Source organism: Equus przewalskii, chromosome 6, assembly GCF_037783145.1.
Source record: "Equus przewalskii isolate Varuska chromosome 6, EquPr2, whole genome shotgun sequence".
NCBI classification, from domain to species: domain Eukaryota; kingdom Metazoa; phylum Chordata; class Mammalia; order Perissodactyla; family Equidae; genus Equus; species Equus przewalskii.
Window position 1 is genome coordinate 33,911,077 of NC_091836.1, and position 24,811 is coordinate 33,935,887.

Genomic DNA, 24,811 nt, shown 5'->3' on the forward strand with positions numbered 1-24,811 from the left:
TTCAGGATCCCCTGTCCCATCCAGAGTCAGGGCAGTTTCCCCTTTGTGTTCTGCTTCAGTGAACAAGCCTGAGCAGCAGCCATCCTTTCTCCCTTCCCCTCTCTGGGACCTTAGCTGAGAAAGATTTTTTAGTTTTCTCAGAGATGGCCACCCTATCCACATAACATGCCACTGTGCCAGCCCTAGTACCCTGACAGGCTGGTGACCACAAAAGTGGCAGGCTGCCCCTCCAAGATGCTCCTTCCATATCTCCCCTTCCCAGCCTCTCACAAAGCCCACATCCTTCCTCCACCATGGACCCAAAGAGCCCACCACTTCTGATAGTTCCCTACACTGGGGTTTAGGGTATTTTCCTTCTTCCCAGGGACAAGGGTGGGGGTGGCCAGTTTTTGTCTTATTCTGAAGCAGTGTATCAAGAGGCAAGGGAGAGTCTGATATGGTGAGAGGGAGGGAAGGGGGTTTCTCCCAAGTCAGTATCCATACACAAATACATACAAAATGGGTGTTGTGCATCTATGATTGTTTGGTGCAGGGCATACAGATAGATGGACGGATGGATAGCTAGCTAGCTAGATGGACAGACAGATGATGGATGGATGGATTGGTGATGTGTAATGCAGGCCTCTCGGGTAGGGTGATTACACGCGCCCGCGCACGCGGGCACTTAGGGTATCTGTTTTTATCTGCACAGTGTGTGTGCACAAGGTCTGTGCAGTTATTTTTGCAGGTTGTGTCTGTAGTGTGTGCAAGTTGAAGAAAGGCACGTTTTAGTGAGCCTGGGGAGTATCATATATGGATATGTGGGGCTGGTGAGCTTTTGCGTTGACGTGTGCCCACCACCGGGCTGTGCGCCGACAGCTTTCTCCGTTCTACGGCAGAGCGATGATGGGACTTGTTTACTGCACGTCTTAGGGGGCTTTTCTTTGAGGACTGAGGGGGAGGGAAGTTAGAGGGAGCCATATTTGGGACTCTAGCTACGTTGGGGAAGTGTGAGGAGTGGGTGAGGGGTGTGTGGTTTTATTTATACGGGTGGGAGGGGTGCTGTACCCAGATGTGAGTGTATTTGTGCCCAGCATATCGGGGGCCTCCTTCTGCCTGCGCCGACATATATCTGCCTGGCAGTCTGCCGCCTCAGAAAGCAAGGGGATTGAGTTTAGGAGGATGGGTTGTGTAGGAGGAATGGATGGAAGTGTGTGGGCAGAGGGGTTGGGGCAGGAGCGGGAGCGAGGCGGAGGGAGCCGAGAGGGGGAGTGGTCCTCCCTCCAATCTCCCCGCCCACCCTGCTGAAGCCTTCTCCTGATTGGCTTCGCAACCGCAGGGCTCAGGTTACATTCGCGAGCAGAGCGGAGCGCGGGAGAGAGGACCTGAGAGCAGAGCTGCTGGTTCGGCGCGGGTCGGCGGGCGCCCCACGGCCCGAGAGTCCCCACCCAGCACGACACAGACCCCACCCCCGCCCTGCACCAGCCTCCGCCCCAGCCAAGGACCTCCAACACCAGCATGGACTGCTGCACCGTAAGTTAGAGGGACTGGGGGACCGGCGCTCAGCTTGGTCTGGGGTAAGGGGCTCCTGAGAACCCCCTGGAGGGCGAGTGAGGGATGAAAGTGGGTGCAGAAGAGCTAGGAGCGATAAGGCTGCCTGCTGAGACGTGGGTGGTGAGTGATGGAAGGCGCCCGTCTGACTTGCAAGCCCTTGGAAAAATGCTCCCTGACTGACGGGGGCGTCTGGGCGCCCATCCACCAGGCAGTCTAGGTTGGACTGGGAGCTCGGCTAGGGCTCTGCAGCAGGGAAGCTGCAGGTTAGACGAGATGAGGAACTTCCCCCAGAGAGACGCCAGAAACCGTTGCCTAGCAAAGCTGCGGCGACTCCTTTCCCCTGGCTTTTGGCCCCCACTAATTCGCCATATCTCTGCTGCCGCCGTCGGTGGGCGGACAGGATGATTCTCTTGATCGTCGTGCCCTGTACAGCGAAGGGTGAGATAGTCGCTTCATATTGGTTAGCCTAGTAGTGATGATGGGTAGCAAAGAGCCTAGTCAATGTGGTTCTAGGGAGGGGTTGGCCCGCCAACGCCTTCTCGCCTTGGAGGGGGCTGGGTGAAGTGACCGCGAGAGAACCCTGCTGGTGAGGGAAGGAAGTGTCTGCATTTTGCCAGCGCCCACACGGAGACCTGGATGCTGGCAACTGCCTAATGCCAAAGTAGGTTGCTGTTAAGAGACTCTGTATGAAAGCGCCTGACACAGGACCTGGCTCCTGGCTCACTAGAGGAGTAGAGTGATCAAACATATATAAAATTTATTTGTTTATTTATTGCCCCTACACATGGAGAAAGACTACTCCAAAATCCTTGTATTCTCATTCCGTCACCCCAGCTAATGACACAAGAGGTTACGACTTTATCTGCTCCGCCACCCTCCACCCCATGGCTTACAAAAGAAAAAAAAAGTTGGAGGCTTGGAAGGGAAGGAGGCCCCAGTTTATAAGAGCTGAGACTTCCCCTATATCTGGGTACCAAGAGGCAGAAAAAATTTAGGAGAAAGTCGTTGTAGTTGTTATTATGATTTTATCTGTTATTAATATCAATAACGGTTGTCAATTTGTGAATGCTTACCATGTACCCAGCACTTTATATTTAGCCATCACAACTCTGTGAGGTAGATATTATTTTCCCCATTTTACAGACGTGCAAACTGAGGTTTAGAAAGATTAAATAATTTGCCCAAGGCAACGTAGCTTCTAAGTGTGGAGGCAGAGTTTGAACATAGCCCTGTGTGACTCAAATAGCTGTACTTCGTCTTCTGCTCTAAATAATTATGATTTTTTTCTCATTAAAAAGGTAATATGGTCATAATAGAAAATGTAAAAACTAAAGTATAAAAAAGAAGCGTCAGTCATCTACAATCCCAGCCCTGGAGAAAGGCCTGATAACATATCTGCTGCCAGTATTTTCTCCATCTGTTATTCTCTAGGAATCAATTTTTAGTTGTGAACGGAGGAATGGGCTCTTAATGGAGGTTCCTGGGCTCCACTGAGGAAGAGCGCTTCACCTCCAGCAGTGTTTTATGAAGTAGAGAAAATACATGGGTGGTGGGTTCTGGATATGAATCGGTTGAGGGGGGCAGGGAAGGGAATATTGCTGAGATGGTAAGAATGATGGGGAATGGAAGGCAAGACCCATGGTCAGTGGAAAGAGATGAGAGAGCAAAGGATCCAAGAAGTTGGGGAAGGAATGTAACTTGTCTCCACAGGTGCCTACAGGAGCTATTAGAGTAGGATGTTGGGCCACTGCCTGTAGGCCCTGGTCTGCCCTGGACCATGCTCTTGAGTGCCCAGGAAGCCGTACTGAGGGATTGGTAGGCATGGTTGGAATGAGTGTCCCTAAAAAAAAGGAGAAGCTACCACCCAAACAGTACAGAGGAGACAAATACACAATTTCCCCAGTGGCCCATGGCCCTGGGGCACCTCCTCCAGGCATTCTGTACACAGGAGCCTTTGGCTTTCAGGCCCTGCCCTGGGTCTGCAGGGCTAAAGGGTGAGCAAAAGACAGCACCATTGCCAGGCTGTGGGAGGGAGGGGGATGCGGACACGGACAAGAAGAAGGACAAGGGGTGACGGGCAGATGGTTAGGGCAGGGCTGGGTTTGGGCATCCCGATTCCATGGAGGGCTGGGCTCGGTGCTGGAAGGGAGCCGGACATGTAGAGAGAACAGAGTGCATCTGGTGGACTAGTGGCAGGTCCCTCTTCATCTTTCATTCTGCGGCTCTCCTTGCTGACTGTCTGACTGGGTATTTGGGAAACACCTAGTCCTGCTGTATTTCCTTCTTTCTCGTTGGTAAGGAGGCTCAAACAGAAATGAGAAGAAGAAAATAGATTTGCTTATTTTAAGAGTCAGAGCTCTTATTCAAATTACCAGTTGCTAATTTACATAGCCACATATATATGAGTTTTCTGCATTCACTTAATATGAAAAGGCAAAGAAACATTTTTTTCTTTTGGATCCTACTCCTTACTTTTGCTTGGTCTAGTTGACTTGGTCCAGCTGAATTCATAAAATAATTACCTGCCCTGAGGCAGTGGTTAACAGCACAGGCTTCTGAATTCCATCACCATTTGTCAGCCGTGTGATTCTGGGGAAGTTAGAAAATGTCTCTGAGGCTATTTCTTGACCTCTAAGATGGGGATTAAATAAGGTAATGCGTGCAAAGTGCTTGGCACAGGGCCTGGCACATAACAAGCAGTAGGCAGGGATAATTCCTAAAGCTATTAGGAGTTGAGAGCTGAAGATGACTATTCACCTAGGCCAAGTTCTAGTTGTTGCTGTAGAAGTTGAGATGCTCAGAAGTGAAGTGATGTGCCCATTTGGAACCAGAAACCATGGCTCTTATTCTGCCCACCAGTGCACTTCCCCCGCCCCCCGCTCCAAGGCCCCCCAGTTCATACAGAGCTCCCAGGCACACGCCATCAGATCTGGGCTTTGGAGGCACCAGCCCAGGCACCATGACCCGTCCCGATTCCTTTTACTCTCCCTTCAGTTCTGCCTGTGAACAGGCCACCAAGCAGCTCTTCCCTAAGAATTCAGCTGGAGGGAGAGGGAGCTGATTCTGGAGGGGGGGACAGCGTGTTGGGGGTGTCATCCCCTCTGGTTCCAGGTTTCCATTCTGGATCCAGCTGGGGTGGGTGGTGACAGCAGGTCGGTCTTAGCATGGTTGAGGGAAGACGTCCCTTCCTGCGCTCAGCCTCCACAGCTGCATCCGGAGAGGTGGGTCCGGAATGTTTTTGATAGTTGTCCTCTTTTGAGGAGAAGATTCACTGTTCCCTGAGACTGTCCCAAGAAACGCTTGAGTTCTGAGAATCAAGGAACCCAAAAGAGTTATTTCTGATTACAGGTGGGGAATAAAATGTCAAGGAGAGAGCACGAAGCCTGGGAAAGACAAAAGGAGTGTGGCGGGCCCCTCCACAATCACACTGGCCTCCTTTTAACTGCATTTAAATCAATTGTGGGCATCTTGAGCACAAACTGAATTACTGTGAAGCCCAGGGAATGAAGCCCTTGGGAAGCACGGTGAGGGAAGCCATTTGCAAGCCTGGGTTTAGGTATCTGGGACTTCAACCTGTGCTCCTGGGGCAGAACCTGGTGGGGTAACGATCACCGAAGCCCCACTCATAGCCATCCCACTTCTGGAACTGGATGGGTGATGGCGGGGAGGGGAAAGGAATAGAACTGAATTACTATTACTAGAGACCTCGATCATCTCATGCGGGAAAAGCAAAACACAGTGAAAGCAGTGGAAGTCTTCAGGCAAGAAAAAAAAAAAAAAAATGCAGGCAAATTGCTAGAAGCCAGAGAGTCAGAGGACAGGAGAAATGCCCATCCACATCCCCGCCCACATTAACGCTGTAATATTAAGCAATAAAGGGACTCGGGGCTGAGGCCCTCTCCATTCCAGAACCTTGCCTCTGCAATCCATACCATCAGTGTCCTAACCCTTTCTCCTCTCAGCTAGGGCAGGCGGTGGGAGAAACATACACCTGGGGCATGGGGTGGGTCTGATTATTATTAGGATTGAAATTATTTTTATATGACCACCTTTGGCCTACACAAACAACTGTTTCACATTAATGTATTATTATTTAAAAGAACCATAATAATAGCTACTGTTTATTGAGCAACTAGATTGTGCCAGAAACTTTAGGCATATATCATGTTGTTGACTCTTAGCCACAACCCATAGAGATAGATGTTATTATCCTGATTTCAGATGAAGCAGCTGAGATAGGAAAAGATTAGATAACTTGCCAGAGACCATGCAGTTAGAAGTGGTAGAGCTTGGTTCATTTTCTTGACCACCTTTACTTATCCTACAGAGTAGGGGTTAAAAATAGACTCTAGACTCTGATATATAAGAGTTTGACTCTTAGGGCCATTGATAACTATCTCTATGACCTCAGGTAGGTTTATAAGCACTCTAATCATCAGCTTTATTAGAGGTAAACTAGAATAACAATAAAAAGTACGTCATAGCTTTGTTGCCAGGACTAAATAAAATAACGTCTGTAAAACACTGTGTTACTGTGCTGGGAACAAGGGAAGTGCTTAAATGGTAGCTATTGTCCTAATTCCTTTCTTCCTCATGTGCACATCATGGAAAGAGCTTCTCGTGCCTGCTTATCTTTTCTTTGTCCTTTTTTGGAGTGAAGCCTTTTCTCCGTAGCATCTTCCAGATCAGCTCCTCTCTACATCCTGGGGAGCAGTGGAAAATGGAGAGTCAGCGGTAAAGCAGTCTCTGGGCCTCTATTCCTAGGTGGAGGGAGGCTGACTCCCTGAAGGGTAGCCCCGTCCTCACCCTAATTCCAGCTTTGAGCTCTGGTGTGATTTTACTCAGGGAAGGGACTTTTCCTGCTGATTCTTCTACACCCTTTCCCAGGGAATGCTGGGACTCAAAAGGGGCCCTTCAGAGGTTGAGGCCCCTCTGAGGACAAGGGGAGGAGCAGCCTCTCCAGGAGTCCCTGCTGCTGTTTACTTTGCTCCTCCAATCCCATCCTCCAGCCAGCTCTGCAGCTCCCCTATCTCGGCTGACAGTGATGGGCCCTTCGCTGGTTCAGGGCTATCTAGCTGTCTTGTAGCCTATCTGACCGTGCATTTCTCTTTCCTGAGTTGTATCCACTTGACCCTGAACCCTCCTTTTTCCCTGCCGCTGCCCACGAGGGAGACACCCCCCACCCCTCACACCCACCTCCAGCGCCCGGCCCCTTGCCTTAGCCCTTCTCCACGCCGGAGGCTCCCTTCTCTGCACTTCCCACTCTCGCGTCGCCCTCGTCTCAATCCCCCACGGCTCTCCTCCAACCCCATCCCCGCCGTGTCTCGGTCCAGTTACCCTAAAAGTACCCCCTGTCCGTCCCCAGGAGAGCGCCTGCTCCAAGCCGGACGACGACATTCTAGACATCCCACTGGACGATCCTGGTGCCAACGCGGCCGCTGCCAAAATCCAGGCGAGTTTCCGGGGCCACATGGCGCGGAAGAAGATAAAGAGCGGAGAGCGCGGCCGGAAGGGCCCGGGCCCCGGGGGGCCGGGCGGCGCAGGGGGCGCCCGGGGAGGCGCGGGCGGAGGCCCCAGCGGAGACTAGGCCAGGTGAGGCGGGCGGGGCGCGACGGGCCGCAGGCGCTCCTTTCCCTGACTCGGGACCGCTGAGAGCGCCCCCGCTCCTCCTCCGAGGACCGAGGAAGACAAACAGCGGGCTGGGGTCGGGGGTGGAGAGGGGTGTGGAGGGAGCAAAGGGTGGGGGACTAGAAACCGGAGACGTGAGGTGAGTGGTGGGAGCAGGCTGAGTGTGCTGCGGGTTCCGAGAGCTCACCTGTCTCTCTCTCTCTCTCCGCCTTCCCTTCTGCCCCGCCCTGGACCGAAGAACTGAGCATTTTCGAAGGTAATGAATACGACTCCCAAGCAGGGTGGAAGCCCTGAGTGGGAGAAAAGGACCAACTCCCCAACCCTTCCCTTTTGCCCGCCCTCACTCACTCCCAGCCGAGAAAAATGCACCCTGCGCCTGCAGGTTTTCTGATACATCGAGATGCCTGAGGCTGCGATGGGGACACACCTGGACCAATACAGTTACGCTGTCACCTCCGTGTGGCTGCACAAGCCCGGCCGGGGGCTATAAACACACTGCAGCGCACACACGTACCGGCCGCAGGCTCATTTCAGCTCAGTGACTCGGGGTGGGGGTGGGTTCTAGGTGACTGGGTCCCCCGGTCCTCCCCGCCCTACTGTTCTGGTTCAGGAAGGGAGAAGGGAGGAGGAGAGGAAGTACCGGGAGAGGCAGGTGCTCAGATTTTCTCTCTCCTCAGTTCCCGAGGAGAGATGGATGCCGCGTCCCCTTCGCAGTGACGAGACTTCCCTGCCGTGTTTGTGATCCCTTCCTTCCTACCAACCTGCCAGCTTCAGGAGCCCTCCCTGCGTCCCCAGAGACTCCCTCTCCCAGGCAGGCTCCGTCGAGGAGTCGCTAAGTCCGTGCCCTTTTACTTAGTTCTTCAGTCTAACATGGTCCCCATTTGCGCTCCCTCCCCACCCTGTCCCCAAACTCCGCGCTCCCAAATCTTCCTTTAGCTTCTCGCCCACCTCTCCCCGCACCCAGCATGCAGCTCTGCCTCCGCAGCCTCCCTGTGCGCAATGCGGAGGGCGCCCTAAGAGTCGTCCAAGTACACTAACCTTAAAAAAAAAAGAAAAGAAAAAAAGTCCTTTCGTTCTGTGTGCAGCCAATAGGGGCGCCCTGCGTCTCTGTGCTGTACCCGCCCCTGCCTAGCCCCAGAACTTTGGATTTGGGGCCAGGAAAGAGGGGCGGAGGGTTTTTATGGTGTCGGATACCCCTTGCTGTGACGGAAGGGAAGGCCCTATTTCGCACCCCAACCCTACGCCTGCCTGTACTCTGCCCTCCCCTCTTCCCAGCGCATCCTGAGAGCCGCCTCTCCAGCTCTCCTGTTTGCGCAAACGCCGAGCGCCTGGGAGGCTCGGTAGGAGGGGTCTGCCGCGGCCCCGCCCCTACCCCTGCTGGCCCCGCCCCCGCTGGGCTCCTGGGGTTGTGGCCGGAAGGTTTTTTATCTGTGTGTGTGCATGTGACCGTGCTGGGTTGGAATGTGAACAATAAAGAGGAATGTCCAAGTGTTCAGAGGGTGCCAGAGGGGAGGGAGTTTGGGTGCACAAGGCCACTGCTTGAATCTTGAACAAGTCTCATTTGACCAAACCAAAAAGTGGAGGTGGGGAGGGGGAAAATAAGAGAGGGACCTACGTTAAGACCTACTCCTTGGAGCCAAGCAAACTTCCCGCCTACCGCATCAGCTCTCGGACTTCCAGGTCATTCCTTCCCTTATTGGTAATACTCTGGGCCTGGGCCGTGTAGGAGAATTTGCTGTGCCGGCAGAAAGAAGAGGGAGTCAATATGGTACCCAAAGTCTTTAATTCTTGATATTCCTCCTCAGGGATCGAGAGAGATGTCAGACAAGCATAGGGAGCTTAGACTTGGTGGTCGTCACAGTGCTGGCAGAGGGGGTTCTCTCTGGGAGGCCACTGCTAGAGTCGGCCCTCAGAGAAGTTTGCTCAGAAATCCCAGGAGCGATGGCATCCTCCCTGATGAATATAAGCAAATTCTTAGTGAAGGCTGCAAGCGTCCCTCAAAGGACCCCATCCTCTGACCCAGGGACTTTTCAGTTTTGCCGTGCATGAGAATCATCTGTGGAACTTTGGTTAAAATGAAAATTCCAAACTTGTCACCCCACAACACACACACACACACACACACACACAGAGATTCTGCTTTAGGAGAGAGAAAGTGTCCTGAATCTGAATGTTTAACAAGCTCCTGGTGATTTCTGCACAGGTAATCTGGGGACCACACTTCGAGAAATATTGCTCCGATCCCTATTCTGGAGCCCATGACTAATAGGTAAGGTGGATGACAGAGGCAGCTTTTGCTTCTCCTTTCCTTACTGGCCCACAGAGGAACTAAACTCAGCTGGGTGCTCAGGACAAACCCAACTCTTGGCATCCACGTCCTGTCGATGTATATGAAAAGGTCTTAAAAACAAAAGGAAAAATTCTTTTAAGTATCAGCAGAGTGAGGGCAGCTGGTGGCCCAACCCCTCCACCCGTACACTTCACTCACACACTCAAATACACAGGCTGTACTGCCACCCCCACCACCAAATCCCAGGGCTGAGCAGCCCTCCTGATCCCGAAATGCCCCTAAAGATGTCAGTTTGAGGGCTGAAGTCACCAACTGTCAACTGAAGCCCATTCCTCCCTCTCTGCATAACCCCCCAGCCCTCCTGCTCACCTCAGGTCACTACCCCCATATGTCTCCTTGGGCCTCTTCCTCCTCTCTTTCTGGAACCTCATCAGGCAGAATGCAGCGATTGACAGGAACAATACACCCAGGAGCACCCCAATCACAGCCCCGGCCATGCGGCCTTTGGAAGGTTCTAGGGAGACACAGGATCCTCAGAGCTGCAGAGCTTCCTCGGCCCTTCATCAGATAGCTTCACACAGCCTCCCCAACCCATGCCTGCCAGTCTGGCCTCTGCCTGGCATGCCCTACCAGTCACAGAGAGGGTCAGCTCACAGGATGCACTGCCCATCTGGTTGGTGGCCACACAGCGGTAGGTGCCCGAGGAGGTCAGGGAGAGATTGGTGAGAAGGAGCTGGCCAGACACCTCATCTAGAGGGTAAAGAGGAAGTGTCCCATCACTCATTCAACTCACAGTGAGCACCTGCTGTGACAACAGCAGATTTCATTTCATGCTTAGGAAGAGAGTCACCTCATTTCATTAGTAAGGAAACTGGCTCAGAGAAGGAAAGTAATTGTCCGAGGTGACCCAGAGAGGAAATGCCAAAGCCATCACAACTTCTGCGTTCTTTCCACCCTACACAGCTGCCTTTTCAGAGGAGGGGGAGACTGCACACACATGAAGGGTTCAGAAACTGGCAATGGAATCGGAGCAGGGTGCTTACTGGCTGATGTCAGGTTCCTGGTTGGGGGGAAAAGACTTGATTGCTAGAAACTGTATCCCCTGGGGTGGCCCCAAGCTGGTCCAAATGCTTTTCTAAACTGCTTCCTTCACTTTGGAAGACAGAGCACACACCAGGGGGGCTCTGGAGGGCTCTCTGGATTATAAAGGGGTTTGCTGGGGCTGGAAGGAGAGACAGGGCACTGGAGCCAGCATGAGGACCCACCGAGAAGCCAAGGCTCTTAGCCAGTTATATGGTTCCTACAAAGAAACTGGCTAAATGAGTCAAGCCAGTCCATGCTACTCTGCCTCAGTTTCCTCTCTGAGAAGGTGGGGAATGATTCATGACCCTTAAGAAATCTCAAAGAAATCCCCCCAAAACAGACAAGTGGGAATCATGGAACGCACCTACTTTCCACTCTCTTCCAAGATATCAGGAGTACATTTAGTTTGAGAAATGCTCGCAGGATCACGCAGTCACAGATTGTGCAGGAAGACAGACAGAAGGGAACGATATAGGAAGCCAAAGGAGAAGCAGGGAGAAGGTCTAGCCCCTTGTCTCACCCCAGGCGTGGAACTGGCGCTGTGGGTGTGTGGAGATGAGAGACCAGATTTGCCCAGGTCCTGAGTCCCCTCTTCCTTGATGCGCTGGGCCCTTACCTTGCACCATGCTGCCAGGAGAAGGTGTAGGAGAAAATCCAAGGTGCACCCAGTTGTACACTGGCCTGGGGGCTCCCTCAGAAGAGCTGCATCTCAGCGCAGCAGAGCCCCCCACAGAGGTTTGACCACTCTGGCTGCACAAGGGGCGACTGGGGGGCACTGCAAAAATCACAGAAAGTACCTTAGTGATCTTCTATCCCTATGCCCACTAAGTGCTAGATTTCCTGCTTCAATACCCCTACTAAAGAGTGGTCCACTTCTGTTCACATACCACTGCATCCCCAGGAAATTTCCACTATTGGAAATTCTGATTGTTAGAAAATTCTTCCTCATGTTGAGCCAAAATTTGTGTTAATGTCATATCCACCCATTGGTCCCAGTTCCTGTCCTCTGGGTCCACAAAGAGAAATGAAAAATTCCTCCTCCACAGGACAGCCCTTCAGATATTTGAATGCCACTGTCATACACCACCTCCTAGGTCTTCTCTTTTCCATCTAAACATCTTCAGCCTCTTTAATGGTTTATTCTGTTTGCTCATCTCTGAGCAGGCTCTAGTTTGGGGTAAGACAGAAAATCTGAACACAAATTAGTGCTTAGTAATAGGGCCCTTGTTCCTTTAACGGCCACTTCTCTTCTCTGCCACTGACCTAGGGAGGGACAGAATCTGAACTACAAGAGGGAGGTACCCCCAAAGATTCAGCAGCTGGGGGCATGACTCAGATCCCTATGTATATGGGAAGGGCTTTCTCTCTGGAACCCGTGGTTAGCAAGGACCGAGGCAGGAAGCATTTTTTGTGGAGGGTGGAGCAGGAGTATGACCATCTAGATTAGAAGACTTTGGGAAAGAGGCATTTTCCCTTGGGGTCCCCAGTGCCAATGTGTGCTTGGGCTGGAAATCAGGATGGGGGTGGGGTCGCCCGGTGGCATAGTAGTTAAGCTTGCAAGCTCTGTTTCGAGGTCAGCACCCCCCATCAAGCCACGCTGTGGGGGCATCCCACATAATATAGAGGAAGATTGGCATGGATGTTAGCTCAGTGACAATCTCCCTCAAGCAAAGAGGAAGATTGGCAACAGATGTCAGCTCAGGGCATGTGGGGGCTGGTAGGTCCCCAGGGTGCCCTACCCAGCACAGTAAGGTTGATTAGCCCCAACCCATTGGTGTAGAAATCTGGCGGGTTGTTAACATTGCAGAGGTAGGTGCCAGTATCCGAGGGGTGAACATCAGTCAGTTTCAGGGTGGCCACCCCTCTTGTTGGGGGATCCTGAAGCAGGCTGGCCCGCTCTGCCTTAGAACCAGTTGGATACAGATGGCCATTGGTGAAGTACAGGATCTGGGGAGAAGCAGAAGACACACATATGTGCCTTTTTCTGCCTGGCATCAACTCTGCAGTCCTTTCTCAAAACTGAGTATAAGAGACCCTTCCCTTACGCCAGCCAGGGAGGCTGATACTCTGGCTACCAGCTAGGTGGCCAGAACCATGAAGGTCCATCTGTCCCCAAATACCACCCCTTCCAGGTGCTAAATGAACTAGATTCACTCTTTCAGTTACGCATGGATCTCTCAATTTGTAAAAACAAAAAAATTAATGCTAATATTCTTGGAAGGGGCAGCATATCCTACTACGAATCACAACTCTCAGTGTCAATGGGTTTATTAACCGCAGCTGGGACTGCACTGACACAAGAGAGTCGGATACAGGAGCTAAGGGAGAGGAAGTTGGAGAGAGTACGGAGCTATACATGTGATGGAGGGTCACGCAGACGGCAGTCCTGAGAAGATTAGAAAGAGTTCACTTATTTTTTTATCCAAGCACACTGACCCCCAAAACGCACTCTCCCGACTACGCGCCCTCACCATGAGTGGGCCTTCTGTTCCTGCCTCTCCCCGCCACCCCATCCCCAGCCCCTGCCCAAGAGGCAGGAGGCCCCGCACTCCACTCTGGCGCAGTCGCTCTCAGCTCACGGGATGGGACGCAGAGATGGGCTCCCCAGGCTGTACAAAGCTCCACTCCAGGGCGAAGTTGTCTCCCACCGACGTGCTGTAGCTGCAGGTCAGCTCGGCCGTCTTGCCCACCGGCGTGCTCAGGGGCTCGGCGGGCACCTGCACCTCCACGGCTGGCCCGGGCACTGGGGACGCAGAGGGAGGCTGCGGGAGGGGCGCTCAGACGACGCCCGGCCAGGGCCAGAGGGGAGCGGAGGCCGGCCGGCTCCAAGTCCAGGTGGTCTGGAGGTCCGGCCCACCCCACGGCTTTCAGAGCGGAGGCTGGGGGCTCCCTCCTTCCCCAGAGCTCAACTCCCTCCCCTCGATCCCTCCCTTCTCACTCGAAACCTGAGGTTTCCGGGAGGGAGGAGCCGCATCCCAGCCGGGTTTTTGTGGGTGAAAGGACCGATACCCGGCTAGGTGAGAGGGTGTGTTTGTGGGGGAAGGAAAACAAGAGTCCTGCGGTGGTTAAACCCTCCCGGAGAGGCCCAACTCTCTCCCGGCTTGCGTGCATCTGTGCTTCGCCCTCCCGGCCTTCGACGCCCCCTCCCCGGCCTCGCCCCCGCCGACTCCCAGGCCCCAGCAGCCCGCCCGGCGGGACGGATAGGCCTCAGGAGGCGGGGAAGCCGGGCCTCTGCTCCCACCTCTCCCTGGGTCCCGCCCGGCCTCCTTCCTCACCACTCATGCAGACGAAGCCCAGCAAGGCCCCCAAGAGGAAGGGCCCCGGCAGCTGGGCCATGGCCGCGTCCTGCCGTCTGTTGGTCCGTCTGCGTATCTGGGTCTGGGGGAGGGAAGGCAGTGCCCACAGGGCAGTCTCCTTGTGCTGGGCAGGAGCGAGACTGGCTATCTCAGAGCAAACAAGGGGAGAGGCAGACGCCCTCAGGTAAGGAAATGCTCCTCCCTCCTCCAGGCCCAACTCTGGAGTCAATCTAGCCCTACTGCCTTCTTCTGTCTTCTTCCTCCCAATTTCTGAAGCTGTCAGGCCCTGGGAAAAGGGCTGGGCTTGGGGTGGGCACCCTAAAGGGAAAGGATCAGAACTGGAGCTCTGTGGGGAAAGAGTGACCCTGGAGGAAGTAAAAGGCATTCTGATAATCTGAGAGCTGGCAAATGACGTCACCACTTTGGGGCCTCACACTATGCGCATGAGCCGGAGGCTGAAGACCCCTTCTGACCATTCAGAGATTCTTGTTCCTTCCAAGCCTCTCTCCTTTTCGCCTCTGAGATCCCTTCTTTGGCACTTTCATCTCATGAGGAAGACATTAGGAGTCTCCATGGAAACTGCAACCACCTCCCTGCTCCTAGAGCGACTCCATTTTATGGGCAGAGAAACTGAGACTTGGAGGAGAGCCACCCTTGGTAGGAAAGGGTATGGCAGAACTGGGGCATACACTGCACCACATCCCATGCCCAGCTCTCCCTCAGTACAAGGGGGGTCACTACTGGATGGGCAAGAACATGTCTGTGTCAAGGATTCAATGGTCTGGGAAAGGGGAGCATGTCAGTCCCCACCCCACCCCCCCCCCGCCCCCGCCCCCGCCCTGGAAGAGGAAGCAGGAGATTAAGTGTCTGCCGCCCAAACAAGGAGCACTCAAATCCAGCAGAAAGTGCACCAATTTCATCCCCTTGCTGCTCCAAGTGGGTTAGGGTCTTCTCAGGCTCTTTGTGCTTCTCCCATGCCACCTTACAGCAAATAACCCTTTTAAAGACTCCAGAAGAGGAGCCCACCGGGGCCTAGTGGTTAAGGTCAGCAGGCTCTGCTTTGGCAGCCTAGGTTCAGTATCCTGGCACTGACCTACACCACTCATTGGCGGCCATGCTCTGGTGGGGACCCACACACAAAATAGAGGAAGATTAGCACAGATGTTAGCTCAGGGCGAATCTTCCTCAAGCAAAAAAAAAAAAAAAAAAAGGACTCTAGGAGAACTATCCTGAGGCAGTAAGATGGGAGGCTGCATGGAGAAGCCCTCCACCTGAGTACACAGCCTGGGTAAGGGTCCTCTTTGCATCATTGTAAAGTTCAACTTCTGGAAATTCTAAGTTTGAAAAGGCAATTTGACTCTGACTTTCCATACAAACACAATGTATCTTTATTGAAATTAGCAAAATAAAAACAAGAACACACATTTCAAGTTAGTTTCAAGATAAAAAATATCTTCCCTAACCCCTGCTCCAAAAAAACCCAACCAAGCCAATATAACCAGGACAGGTTATATTAATGCAGGGAGCTGGAGTGGGAGTGAAGGATGATGTTAGATAGGGGTCGAGGACAGATCAAGGGGGCCTGGAGGACTCATTGACTGGCAGTCCCCACCAGGGCCCTGGGGGGCAGCCAATCTCAGCAGCATTCCACTGCAGTCACAGAGAGGACTGTGGGGGGGGGGGGGGGCGGGGGCAGGGGCCAAGGCTCTTCCTAATCCCAGGTCCACTTCCTCCTCTTCTGCCTCCTGGAAGTTTGGGTCTTAACTGAAACTCAGTTTTCCCACAGTAAAGAAAGGTGGGGACAGAGGACTGGAGGTCTGGAAGGTGGCCACCCTCCCAAAACTCAGGCTCTGTGCTAGGGGTGACCCCTATAGGAAAGAGAGAAACCAGATGGCTAGGCCATCACACCAGAGACCCAGCTTGACTCTGGGCGGGCACCATCACAGGGACAGCACCCATTCGGCTCAGAGCAGAGGAAGAGACTCCCCCAGGGCTGGGGGATATTGGCTGGGGGTGGGCCCCATCTGTCCTGGGCAGCCTTGGGGAGGGCAGGACCTGACTGGAGAGGCTGGGTGTGGGGGTCAGTGCACCAGGCCTGGCCGGGCCTTGGGGTGGCCGGAGGGCTCGTGCTGAGGTGACAGAGGAAAGGGTCCCATTCTTGGAGATTGTGTCTGAGCCCTTAGGCCAGGGCAGAGTCCGAGGAGCAATGGCGTCCTCCCTAGTCATCAAAGAAGTAATACGAGGTCAGAAACTGGAAGGGGGAAGAGGGGAGAGTTTCTACATGCTTTGTCTTACTCTTCCTTCCCCCCACTTTCAACTCCCTTCTCCCTTGAAATGTGCCCATAGAAATGATGTTTCAGCCACTGCCCACCCTTGCATTAGATGAAAGCTGCCTGAAAATCCAGCCTCTGTAAGGGGAGCTAGGAGAACCCCATTTCAGCGGAGACCGGGGACACTTACTTGATATCATTGGCTGGCTCCTCTAGGGCCTTGCCCCGGCGGTGGTACAAGATGACGAGTCCAGCCAGCAGCCCCAATCCAACCAGGGTTCCCACAACAGCTCCAGCAACCACCGTAGCTCTAGGCCCTGGAAAAACCTTGGTGTCAGAGGGAAACACCCAGCTGCTCCCTACCCCTCTCCAATCCCACTACCCGTCGGCCACCAGACTCATGCACTCTTTTTGCCTGTTAAGAAGAGGGGTGGCTGTTAAATAGAATATGGCCAGTCGCTGACCAAACATACGTACAAACATTTGACCAGGACAAGCTCCTTGTCCTGTTACAATGAGAGGCCCCAGCAGACAGGCCTCCTGGCCTCTCTTACAACCCCACCCCCACCATTACCAATCTTCTCCTTAACCACACTTACCCCTCACTGACCTGTGCTCACTTCCAGGGTCACATTGCACTGGGCACTGCCCACCTTATTGTGGGCCATGCAGATGTAGACTCCGGACATGGAAGTGGAAAGGTTTGTGAGGCTTAAAGACCCGCGGGTGGCATCTGTGGACACAATTTAGCCATGAGTCCACAGACCCTCTTTCCTACTGAAAAAATCCTGCCCCTCCTCTGCAATGTCCTCTTTGACCCTCTGGGAGACTCGGCTGTCTGTTCCCTGATGAAGGGAAAGGTGTGCAGCCAGCATGCTGGGCTCTGCTCCCAGCTGCAGAACTGCTAGCTCAATACTCTTCTCCATTTCCACTGCTCAGTATCCCCAGTCTACATCTGAAGGGAGGCTAAAGAGGAAGTCATGCCCCGAAAAAACAAAACACGATTTTTACTTTTATTTCTGAATGGCAGAGCGATGAGAGAGAAAGAACACTAAGCTAGGAATTAGAAAACCTAGGTTCCAGAATAGGCCGTGTGACTTTAAACAAGTTACTTGCCATCCCTGGGTCCCAATTTCTTCATCTGTAAAATGGGGGTAATATGACCTACTTAACGTTGAAAGGATTATATGAAATTATCACTACAACAGTTAAAGTTTATTGGCTGCTTACTCTACACCAAAGACTAAGTTCTTTACATGTACTAACTTACGAAAATTTCACATCAAACCTATGAGGCAAGCACTGTTTAAAAAAACAGGGGCTGGTTCTGCTTCAGTGGCCAGGGGCTCGCCAGTTCAGATCCCAGGTACAGATCTACACACCACTTGTCAAGCCATGCTGTGGCAGGCGTCCCACATATAAAGTAGAGGAAGATGGGCACGGATGTTAGCTCAGGGCCAGTCTTCCTCAGCGAAAAAAAAGGGGGGGTATTGGCAGCAGATGTTAGCTCAGGGATAATCTTCCTCAAAAAAATAAAAATAAATAACTTTTATTATAACAATGGTCCAATTAAAAGTAGAAAAATGGACAAAATGAAAATTCTTATGACTACTCCCTAGATCCAAAAATTGCTAACATTTTGCTATACTTATTTCATTTCTCTCTTTTTATGAGATATTTTAAAATAAATATTTTAGCATGAATCTCCAAAAGCTAAGGACATTGTCCCACACAACTACAATACCATTGCCACACCTAATAAACTAATAATAATTCTCTAAAACATCTAATACTCCATATCGAAAATGTTCCAATTGCCCCGAAATGTCTTTTATAGCTGGTGTGGTCAAATCAGAGCTATTGACATCCTCATGTTACAAAAGAAGAAATGGAGGCACAAAGTCACATGCTAGTGAACAGCAGAGCTGGAATTTGAACGCAGATTATGCGGCTCCAGAGCCTCTTGAGTAACACAAGCACAGCACGGGAAGCACCCAGCACGATGCCTGCACCTGGTAGGCCCTCTTTCTCCACCCCTCCCCACATCCTCCTTCTCCCCAGGACTTCTCAGCAGCGCCTCCCCTGTTCACCCCAGTCTCTCTGGTACCTCGGGTCTTTCCCCCACCCCAGCCACAGTGTCACTTGTCTCCACAAGTTCCCTCACCTAAAACTGGTGCAAAGAAAACCTGAGGGGATGGGGGTGGCCGCTCCCACTGGTACTGGGCAGCGGGCTTACTCCTTGGGGACTGGCAGCTCAGGGTCACGTTGGTCCCCACACGGGGCACGCCCAGGAGACGGCAGGATGGAGGAGCTGGAGGAACTGAGGGAGGGGAGACTGGTTAAAAACTCACCCCCAAGGGACCAACAGACCCCCCCCAGCCCCCTCCTCCCACACACAATACCCTTCTGTTGCTCCATTTGCCCCTCCTCCAGGCTTTGCATCAGCCACTTGGGAGAGACCTGCCTGGCCTCCCATGGGGGTGGGGAGATATTGGAGAGGGTGTGCTTCTCACTTACCCAGCACATTGAGTTTTAAACTTCTGCTGCCATGGCCCCTCTCTTTGCCTTGACTGTCGTGCACGTTCACAGAACAGAGGTAGGACCCGGAGTCTTTCTCCTGGAGGCCCTGCAGCCGCAGTGACACATTCCGGGAGGGCATGGGGTAGACCAGGGATGCTCCAGGTTTGTTTGACACGGTCCCACTGATGTACGCCAACACCTGGTGGGGCAGAACACCTCCCCGTTACTACCTGCCTGCACTGTGCCCGCAGCTTAGCTAATCCCCCTCCTCCAAACTGGCAGTCTTCAAATGCCCCTCACCTGCACCCATCCCCTCTAACCTGTACCAGCCCCTCATTCACCCCATCTTCCTAGTCACCCCCTCACCGCCCCAGGTCCTCTTCACCAGAACAGCTCTTGTTCCCTATACATTGTCTCTTCATCACCCACTGGAGGTGTTTAGAAAGGTGGTATAATCTGCAAGGGCTAATGTAAATAGAGAGTATGTATGAAAGAAACTTAGACTGCAGGGGTAGATCCAAGATAAAAAAAAATATATATGTTTTTTAATCTTTTTCCAGAAGATGCCCCTCCCCTATGTATAAGTTCAAGCCCTGTGAAACCTGGATCTACCTCTGCGATCTAAGTTTCTTTCATAGATACCCCCTATTTATCAAGTGACCTCTTGAACACACTTTCTGGGGCCTTGGAAGGAGCCCATGCAAGCAAGGGGCTCTGAAAATGAAGTGTCATTGGCTTCTGGGTAAATCCACCTTTGAGCATAAGTCTGATGTCAAGAAGGAGGATAGGTGGGAGACTGTGAGAGGAGAATACCCTTGCCTCTCCAGGAGGATATAAAGGGGCAGCAGGACAGATGATCATTTGGGAAAAGAAGCGGCCTGTGACAGTGTTCAAAGCACAGAGAATGTGAAAACAGAAAGATGCTCAACTTTAAAAGTTGTGTGATAATTGCCCTAACCCTTCTCATTTCCTCAAACCCCAACCCTCACTTCCCCACCCTGAAAGCGAAGTAAAACGCCACTCTACTTTTCAGTGTTTTGTGTGCTGGATTTCTAGGGAAAGCTGGGAAAAAGAGAATTCTTTTGGGAACCCTCCAAGGTCAGAACAAAAATAGAACCGATGAGGAGGACCTAGCTCTTCCCTGAAACTTCTTGCCGGACCCTACTCCCTGGCCAGTCCCTCGCCCCACGGTAGACAGCTCTTCCCTACGGCCCTGACGGGGCGCAGCAGCTGGCCTCTGGCTGAGAGGCTTTCCTCCCTTACCTGGTCCGGATCCTTCCCCTCCTGTACCAAGTACCACATCACGGTGGACGTCTCCCACGGCTGAGCGGAAGACACTTCCCCTGGCAGGGTGTACCAGGCCGGCAGCACCACATCCGCGCTCTCTACCGCCTGCAACCCGGTGAGGCTGGCGGGCATGTGCAGGTCCAGCTTGGCCCGCGAGGGGGACGCTGGGGACAAGAGCGAGGCATGAGCGCGGAGGGCTGGCTCCCGGTTCGCTCCGCAGACCCTGCCCAACGCGGCGGGAGGAGAGGGTCACGAAAGTCCTGCGGACAGGAAGGACGAGCCTCGCGAGGTCCCGCCACTGGAGGCCTCGAAGACCGCCCAGGGCCCGCTAAATTAGCGTCCTGCTTTCAATTCCATCAGAGCTCGTTCTCCCCAACCTCAGCCTGTGGGTTTGTAGCGGGGATAGGGACACATTTCTATGCATTTATTTATATCCAGAGGCGCAGGTTTCGGAGCACCAAGAAGAGGGGGCAGATTTCCAGCGAGGAGGGGAAGACATCCAAGAGGAAGGGGAGATGTAATACGTTTGATGTACACTCTGCTTAGCCCACTTGCTCCCCGAATTCCCCCGGGGCGAGAGCCAATGGGGCAGACGTGACGCCGGTCAGGATCGCCGGCGTTCCTCGCTCCTGCGTTCTCAACCTCATGGGCGGAGGGGGTTGGGAGGCCGCCCCGTTACTGATTAACCCCGCGGCTCCTTCTGAACTGCTCCGAGCAAGAGCGAGAGAGGCTGGAGCGGCCCAGCGCCCAGCCTGGCCCAGTGGCTGCAGTGCTCCTGGCCTCCCGCTCCGTCCCGACACGTGGGCTTCCCCGGAAAGCGGAGAGTTGAGACCCAGAAAGCTCCCAAGGGCCCTTTTGGGGCCCAAGCGATCTGGACGGATCCTCTGAGGTCACAGGGAATAACAGCAGAGCTGGGACGAATGAAGGGCCCCTGATAATCAAGTACAAAGCTTGTGTCTGCGTGTGTCCAGTGTTCAGGAGGTGCACTGGGGTGTTGGTTTCAAGGAGTGGACTATCGAATCAATACTGGCACCCTGGCGCCCAGGAACACTCACTTTTTGCCCTTCAGAGAGGCAACGGAGCAGCCTGAATCCTAAGCCCTTTGGGGGAATAACCTTGGGTTTGTATCCGGCCAGGCCTGAGTATGCTGGCCGCCCTAGTCCTTGGCCCTGCTCTTCCAAGGCCTCAGCACTCCTGCACCAGAGTCTGAGACGTCACCTCCGCATGGTGACCAGGCGGCCAAAGCGCGCTCAGGGTCCGCAGGCCCGGCTCTCCGCCCTTCTAGGCCCAGACCGAAGGCCTCTGAGGGCCAAGGAGCAGATCCGGCCAGGATGCGCGCCGCCCCCACCGCTTCCCGGCTGCGCGTCTTTACCGAACCACCACCCCTATTCCTTGGCCTTTGCAGCACCCCCTTCCCATTTCCTGGCAGGTCCCTGCGGGCTGGGCAGGAAACTTGTGCCCAGTGATAAGCCAGAAGACAATGACGGGGGGGGCCACTGGACCGGAGGCTCTACAAGCGAAAACAACCTCCGCCTCAAGGAGCCCAAAGCCCCCTGGGGACCCGCCTGCTCGCTCTTCGGGCGAAGCCAGGGACGCCAGGAGGCCTGCGGGCGGTGGCGGCTCTTCCGAGGCCTTCCTGCAGCACGCTCCCTGCGGCCAGAACCAGCTCCCGCCGGCCAACCTGCCTGGGTCCCGGGAGGGGCGCCAGCCTCCTTCGCACACACACCCCAGCGACCCACCCAGGTCCCGCATTTATAATTTCACTTTACAAAAGGTAGACGGGGGTTAAAATAGATAGTAAGGAACAAACGCTCCCTGTCCTACGCCGCCAGTCAGAAACTAGGGGCTGAAGAGGGCCCGAGGCTTCCCCGCCCCCGTCCCGGGTGTCCGCTCGAGCAGATGCCCCCAACTCTTCGTCCCTTTTCACTCCCGGCGTCCACGGTGCCATAGGGAGAGGAAAACGAGGTGGTTGGGTCTGAGCGAAGGAGAGAGGAGCAGCCCAAGAGAGTGACCCTTCTGGCCCGCTCCGGGCCCGAGAGTGAGGGAGCAGGCGCGGGCCGACGGAGAACGAAAACGGGCCGGCTCCCCAGGCCGACTATTTTTAGTCTCCCTCCTTCTCTGAGAAACTCCCCCCGCGGGCTTCTCACGCCCCAGGGGCAGCAGCGCTGAGCCTCCGAGGAGCGCGCGGGACGGAAGGGCCGCGCTGGGAGCCGTCGGGCAGCGCCGGGTGCCTGCCCGAAGCGCCGTGGGTCCCCAGGGCCATTTAACTCTCCACCGGCTGGCGGGAGCTCGGCAATCCCCCCGGAACGTTGAGCCTGGGCCGTCAGTATGAAAACTGAGGCTCAGAGTTCGGATAGAAAAAGGAGGGGTTGCAGGAGAGCTGCAGACCATGCACCGGCGGCAAGCTTGAATTCTTCTCCCCGGCTCCGGAGGCCCAGCAGGTAGGGGGATGGGGGAGTTGGGGGTAGAAGGCAGAAGGGAAAGAGGCGCTCAGGTTGAAGTTGGGAGAGGCAGGCTGAGAAGTTGAGGGATCCTGGGGCAGGCCCACCAAGCCTAGAGGGGCCGGGAGCTGTATAGGCTTTGGTGCTGCTGGCTGCTCTTGAGCCCCACACTTTGTCTGGGGACCCTAATACTTCATGCCACAACACCCTTGCAGCAAAAACCAAGCTAAAGGGGACATGACTGAGAAGTGGTCCCCACCTCAGTCCTCATCACCGTGGCCGAATTACACTCTACATCTTTCCAAGCCTTACTTGCCCCGGAGACTTGCAACCTGAGAGAAATGAGGAGTTAAAGCCATCTCCAACAAACCCAGCCTTCACCCTCATTCAGGATCCTTGAAGAGGAGTGGCAAGAAAGCCTGGGAGGTAGCAAGTGAAATGGCTTATAACAGGTTTAGTTCCTGCAGGGTCCTTTTCTCCCCAGATGTCACATTGGGCCACCCCCAGTTCCTGGGTGCCTCTGGAAGCCTTCAACACTCCTCAAGAATTTGCTTCAAGGAGGCGCCCTTCCTCTTTGACTCTTTGCTTTGTCCCTTTGGCTCTGGGAACGAATGGGGGTAATAGAGCTCTGGTGGTGGTGGGGGGGGGTCACAGTTCTGTCCTTTAGGCATTTGAACCCCTCCCCCATTTCCTGTGTCCCAAATGACCTCACGGTCGTGCTTTTGGGGCACCTCCCTTGATTCCCAGGGCAGGAAGCAGGAGGAGGGGGCAAGAGGGAGGATCTAAGCAGGGGAATTGACATGAAGTGCGTGTGTAAAGCTCAGGGGACCAGGGAATTCCTGGGGGCTCTGCACATCAGTTTGTGTGTGGGGTGGGGGGGACCTGAGGGGGCTGGAGTTAAGTCCTTAAGCTCTTTAGCCAGTGTCTCATCTAGCAGCTCAGCTCATCCGGCTCTGCTGGGTGGAGGTGGGGAGTTGGGGTGAGGAATGGTTCTGATAGCTCACCCCAGAGGTCTACCCAGGTGATGCCCTAACTTCTCCTCACCCCGCACACCGCACCCAAAGTGGGAGCTGTCCCCGACAGAAGTCAGCACCGGCCAGGGATGCCCTGAGTGGCGGGGGTGGGGGACATGTCTGGGGGAAGGCAAGAGTCAGAGGCAGGAGTCCCCCCCCCCCCCCCCCCCGGTCCTCATCAGTACCCAAAACCACCTCCCTCAGGGTCAGATTCACCCCATCTCCCATCTCAAGTCCCCTCCTGGTCCGGGTTTCACTCACCGAGGGTACTCAGCCCCAGGAACAAAAACCGCAGCAAGTTGGTCGCAGGGGGCCCGGGCAGGGAAACCATGGCCTTCCCTGGCCCCGACGGAGTCAGGGGTGCAGGCTGCGGGACACACCAACCGACAGGTGCTGAGGATGCACGACAGCCGGAGCGGACGCGGGAGCCGGGCCACTGACACCAAGGGCGGCTCTAGCCAGAGTCTGTGCGTGTGTGCCGGTGGCGGGTGGGGACCGACGGGGACACGGGGGCGGGGCATTCGAGGGGGCGGAGAGGTCGCCGTCCTCTCCGGCGGAGTGCGCGGGTGACCTGCCGCGGGGGGGCGCTCCTCGCGCTCCGACGGCCGGATCTTGGGGCCTCTACCGGGTCAGGACGTAGGGTGGGGCCGGGTAAGTCGTGGCGCCCTGCGGCAAGGGGAAAACAGAAGGGTCCTGAACCGTCACACTGCGGCCATACCCTTCCCCCTCGGCCAGTGTGGGGTAGGAAAGAGGACTAGGAAGGGAAGGAGGTTTGGGGATTATCCGACGTGCAGGGGCCACCCGCACCACTGACCCCGTAAACGGCTGGAGCTCTGGCCCGACTAACTGGTTCCGAGCTTGGGGGTAAGGCGTCCTCGGCCTAACCCGGGCGGCCTTCCTGGAGGAAGGGGAGAACCGCGTTTTCCCGGGCCCACTGGGACTCCGCAGTGCGGGGGGAGGAGCGGCAGGAAGGGGCCAGAGTACCGGCCGCGCGGGTCCCGTTCTGCTGTCCGAAACCGCCGCTTTCCCAGTGCCAGGCGCGGGCTGGGCCCCGGGAACCCGGCCGCAGGAGCTCGTCGGGGGAGAGTTAGGGCCACGGCCGCCTCCGCCCAGCCCTGCACGCGCCCCCCGCCCGAGGCTGCCCGGAGGAGGCCTGGGGCCGCACCGCGCCGGCGGAGAGGCGGGCTCTCGGCAGGTTCTCCGAAACTCCCTAAAACCCAGGCCCGAGGGTCACCCGGGTCTTGTGCCTCACACCCCGAGCAGGTAACAGACTGGCACAAGGAAGCCCCGGGAGCTGAGCGGGAAACTGAGGAAACACAAGCCTTGTTCCCAGCTCCTCGCCTCTGAAAAGAAGGGCTTAAATATAGGTCTTAGGCTGCCTGGGGAGGAGGGGGCGGCTGCGGGAAGGTAGACTGGACACAGTCCCTCCATTTCTTTATCCCCTGTATCT

The 24,811-nt window shown here is 54.7% G+C and overlaps 3 protein-coding genes and 2 long non-coding RNA genes across 15 annotated transcripts in view; 2 read left to right on the forward strand and 3 right to left on the reverse strand.

Moving 5' to 3' along the window:
* The first annotated feature begins 1,316 nt into the window (after positions 1-1,316).
* On the forward strand, positions 1,317-8,656 carry NRGN (neurogranin). Its single transcript, XM_070623347.1, has 4 exons — positions 1,317-1,512; positions 6,899-7,125; positions 7,400-7,417; positions 7,839-8,656. Exons 1-2 carry the CDS (start codon positions 1,498-1,500, stop codon positions 7,118-7,120), a joined length of 237 nt encoding a protein of 78 aa, XP_070479448.1. The 5' UTR covers positions 1,317-1,497; the 3' UTR covers positions 7,121-7,125; positions 7,400-7,417; positions 7,839-8,656.
* Positions 5,950-7,006, reverse strand: LOC139083873 (uncharacterized). Its single transcript, XR_011540930.1, has 2 exons — positions 6,871-7,006; positions 5,950-6,236 (listed from the first exon to the last, which is right to left on the reverse strand). It is a non-coding gene; the product is annotated as an uncharacterized lncRNA (long non-coding RNA).
* Positions 8,657-8,927: 271 nt separating the features above from the next.
* On the reverse strand, positions 8,928-15,034 carry VSIG2 (V-set and immunoglobulin domain containing 2). Its single transcript, XM_008521087.2, has 7 exons — positions 13,810-15,034; positions 13,114-13,277; positions 12,274-12,481; positions 11,151-11,309; positions 10,082-10,201; positions 9,821-9,965; positions 8,928-9,114 (listed from the first exon to the last, which is right to left on the reverse strand). The coding sequence occupies exons 1-7, from the start codon at positions 14,213-14,215 to the stop codon at positions 8,982-8,984; spliced, it is 1,335 nt and encodes a 444-aa protein (XP_008519309.1). The 5' UTR covers positions 14,216-15,034; the 3' UTR covers positions 8,928-8,981.
* A 160-nt stretch (positions 15,035-15,194) lies between these two features.
* Positions 15,195-24,456, reverse strand: ESAM (endothelial cell adhesion molecule). The gene is made up of 8 exons (XM_070623346.1): positions 24,176-24,456; positions 23,623-24,027; positions 19,884-20,071; positions 18,618-18,819; positions 18,265-18,420; positions 16,711-16,833; positions 16,291-16,417; positions 15,195-16,048 (listed from the first exon to the last, which is right to left on the reverse strand). The coding sequence occupies exons 2-8, from the start codon at positions 23,690-23,692 to the stop codon at positions 15,733-15,735; spliced, it is 1,182 nt and encodes a 393-aa protein (XP_070479447.1). The 5' UTR covers positions 23,693-24,027; positions 24,176-24,456; the 3' UTR covers positions 15,195-15,732.
* LOC139083872 (uncharacterized) overlaps positions 22,049-24,811 on the forward strand; it is a 28,671-nt gene continuing 25,908 nt past the window's right edge. For 3 of the 11 annotated variants that reach the window (XR_011540922.1, XR_011540927.1, XR_011540919.1), the window contains exon 1: positions 23,903-24,012. This is a non-coding gene — a long non-coding RNA (uncharacterized lncRNA). Of the gene's footprint in view, positions 22,349-23,884; positions 24,013-24,390; positions 24,625-24,811 lie in introns of those variants that run through there. The other 8 variants (XR_011540924.1, XR_011540923.1, XR_011540926.1 and 5 more) reach the window with 7 other exon arrangements.

What these genes read in the sequence shown, in the direction of transcription:
- VSIG2 (XM_008521087.2), bottom strand. Translation starts at nt 14,215, where the DNA reads ATGCCTTTTACTTCCTCCAGGGTCACTCTTTCCCCACAGAGCTCCAGT. An exon ending in TCCTGGCAGCATGGTGCAAG is followed by an intron (nt 10,202 to 11,150) that starts GTAAGGGCCCAG and finishes TTTACCCTCTAG; the next exon opens with ATGAGGTGTCTGGCCAGCTC. An exon ending in TATGGGGGTAGTGACCTGAG is followed by an intron (nt 9,115 to 9,820) that starts GTGAGCAGGAGG and finishes TATATTCATCAG; the next exon opens with GGAGGATGCCATCGCTCCTG.
- ESAM (XM_070623346.1), bottom strand. Translation starts at nt 23,692, where the DNA reads ATGGTTTCCCTGCCCGGGCCCCCTGCGACCAACTTGCTGCGGTTTTTG. An exon ending in TTTAAAACTCAATGTGCTGG is followed by an intron (nt 18,421 to 18,617) that starts GTAAGTGAGAAG and finishes CCCCTCCCTCAG; the next exon opens with TTCCTCCAGCTCCTCCATCC. An exon ending in GAGCCAGCCAATGATATCAA is followed by an intron (nt 16,049 to 16,290) that starts GTAAGTGTCCCC and finishes TTTGATGACTAG; the next exon opens with GGAGGACGCCATTGCTCCTC.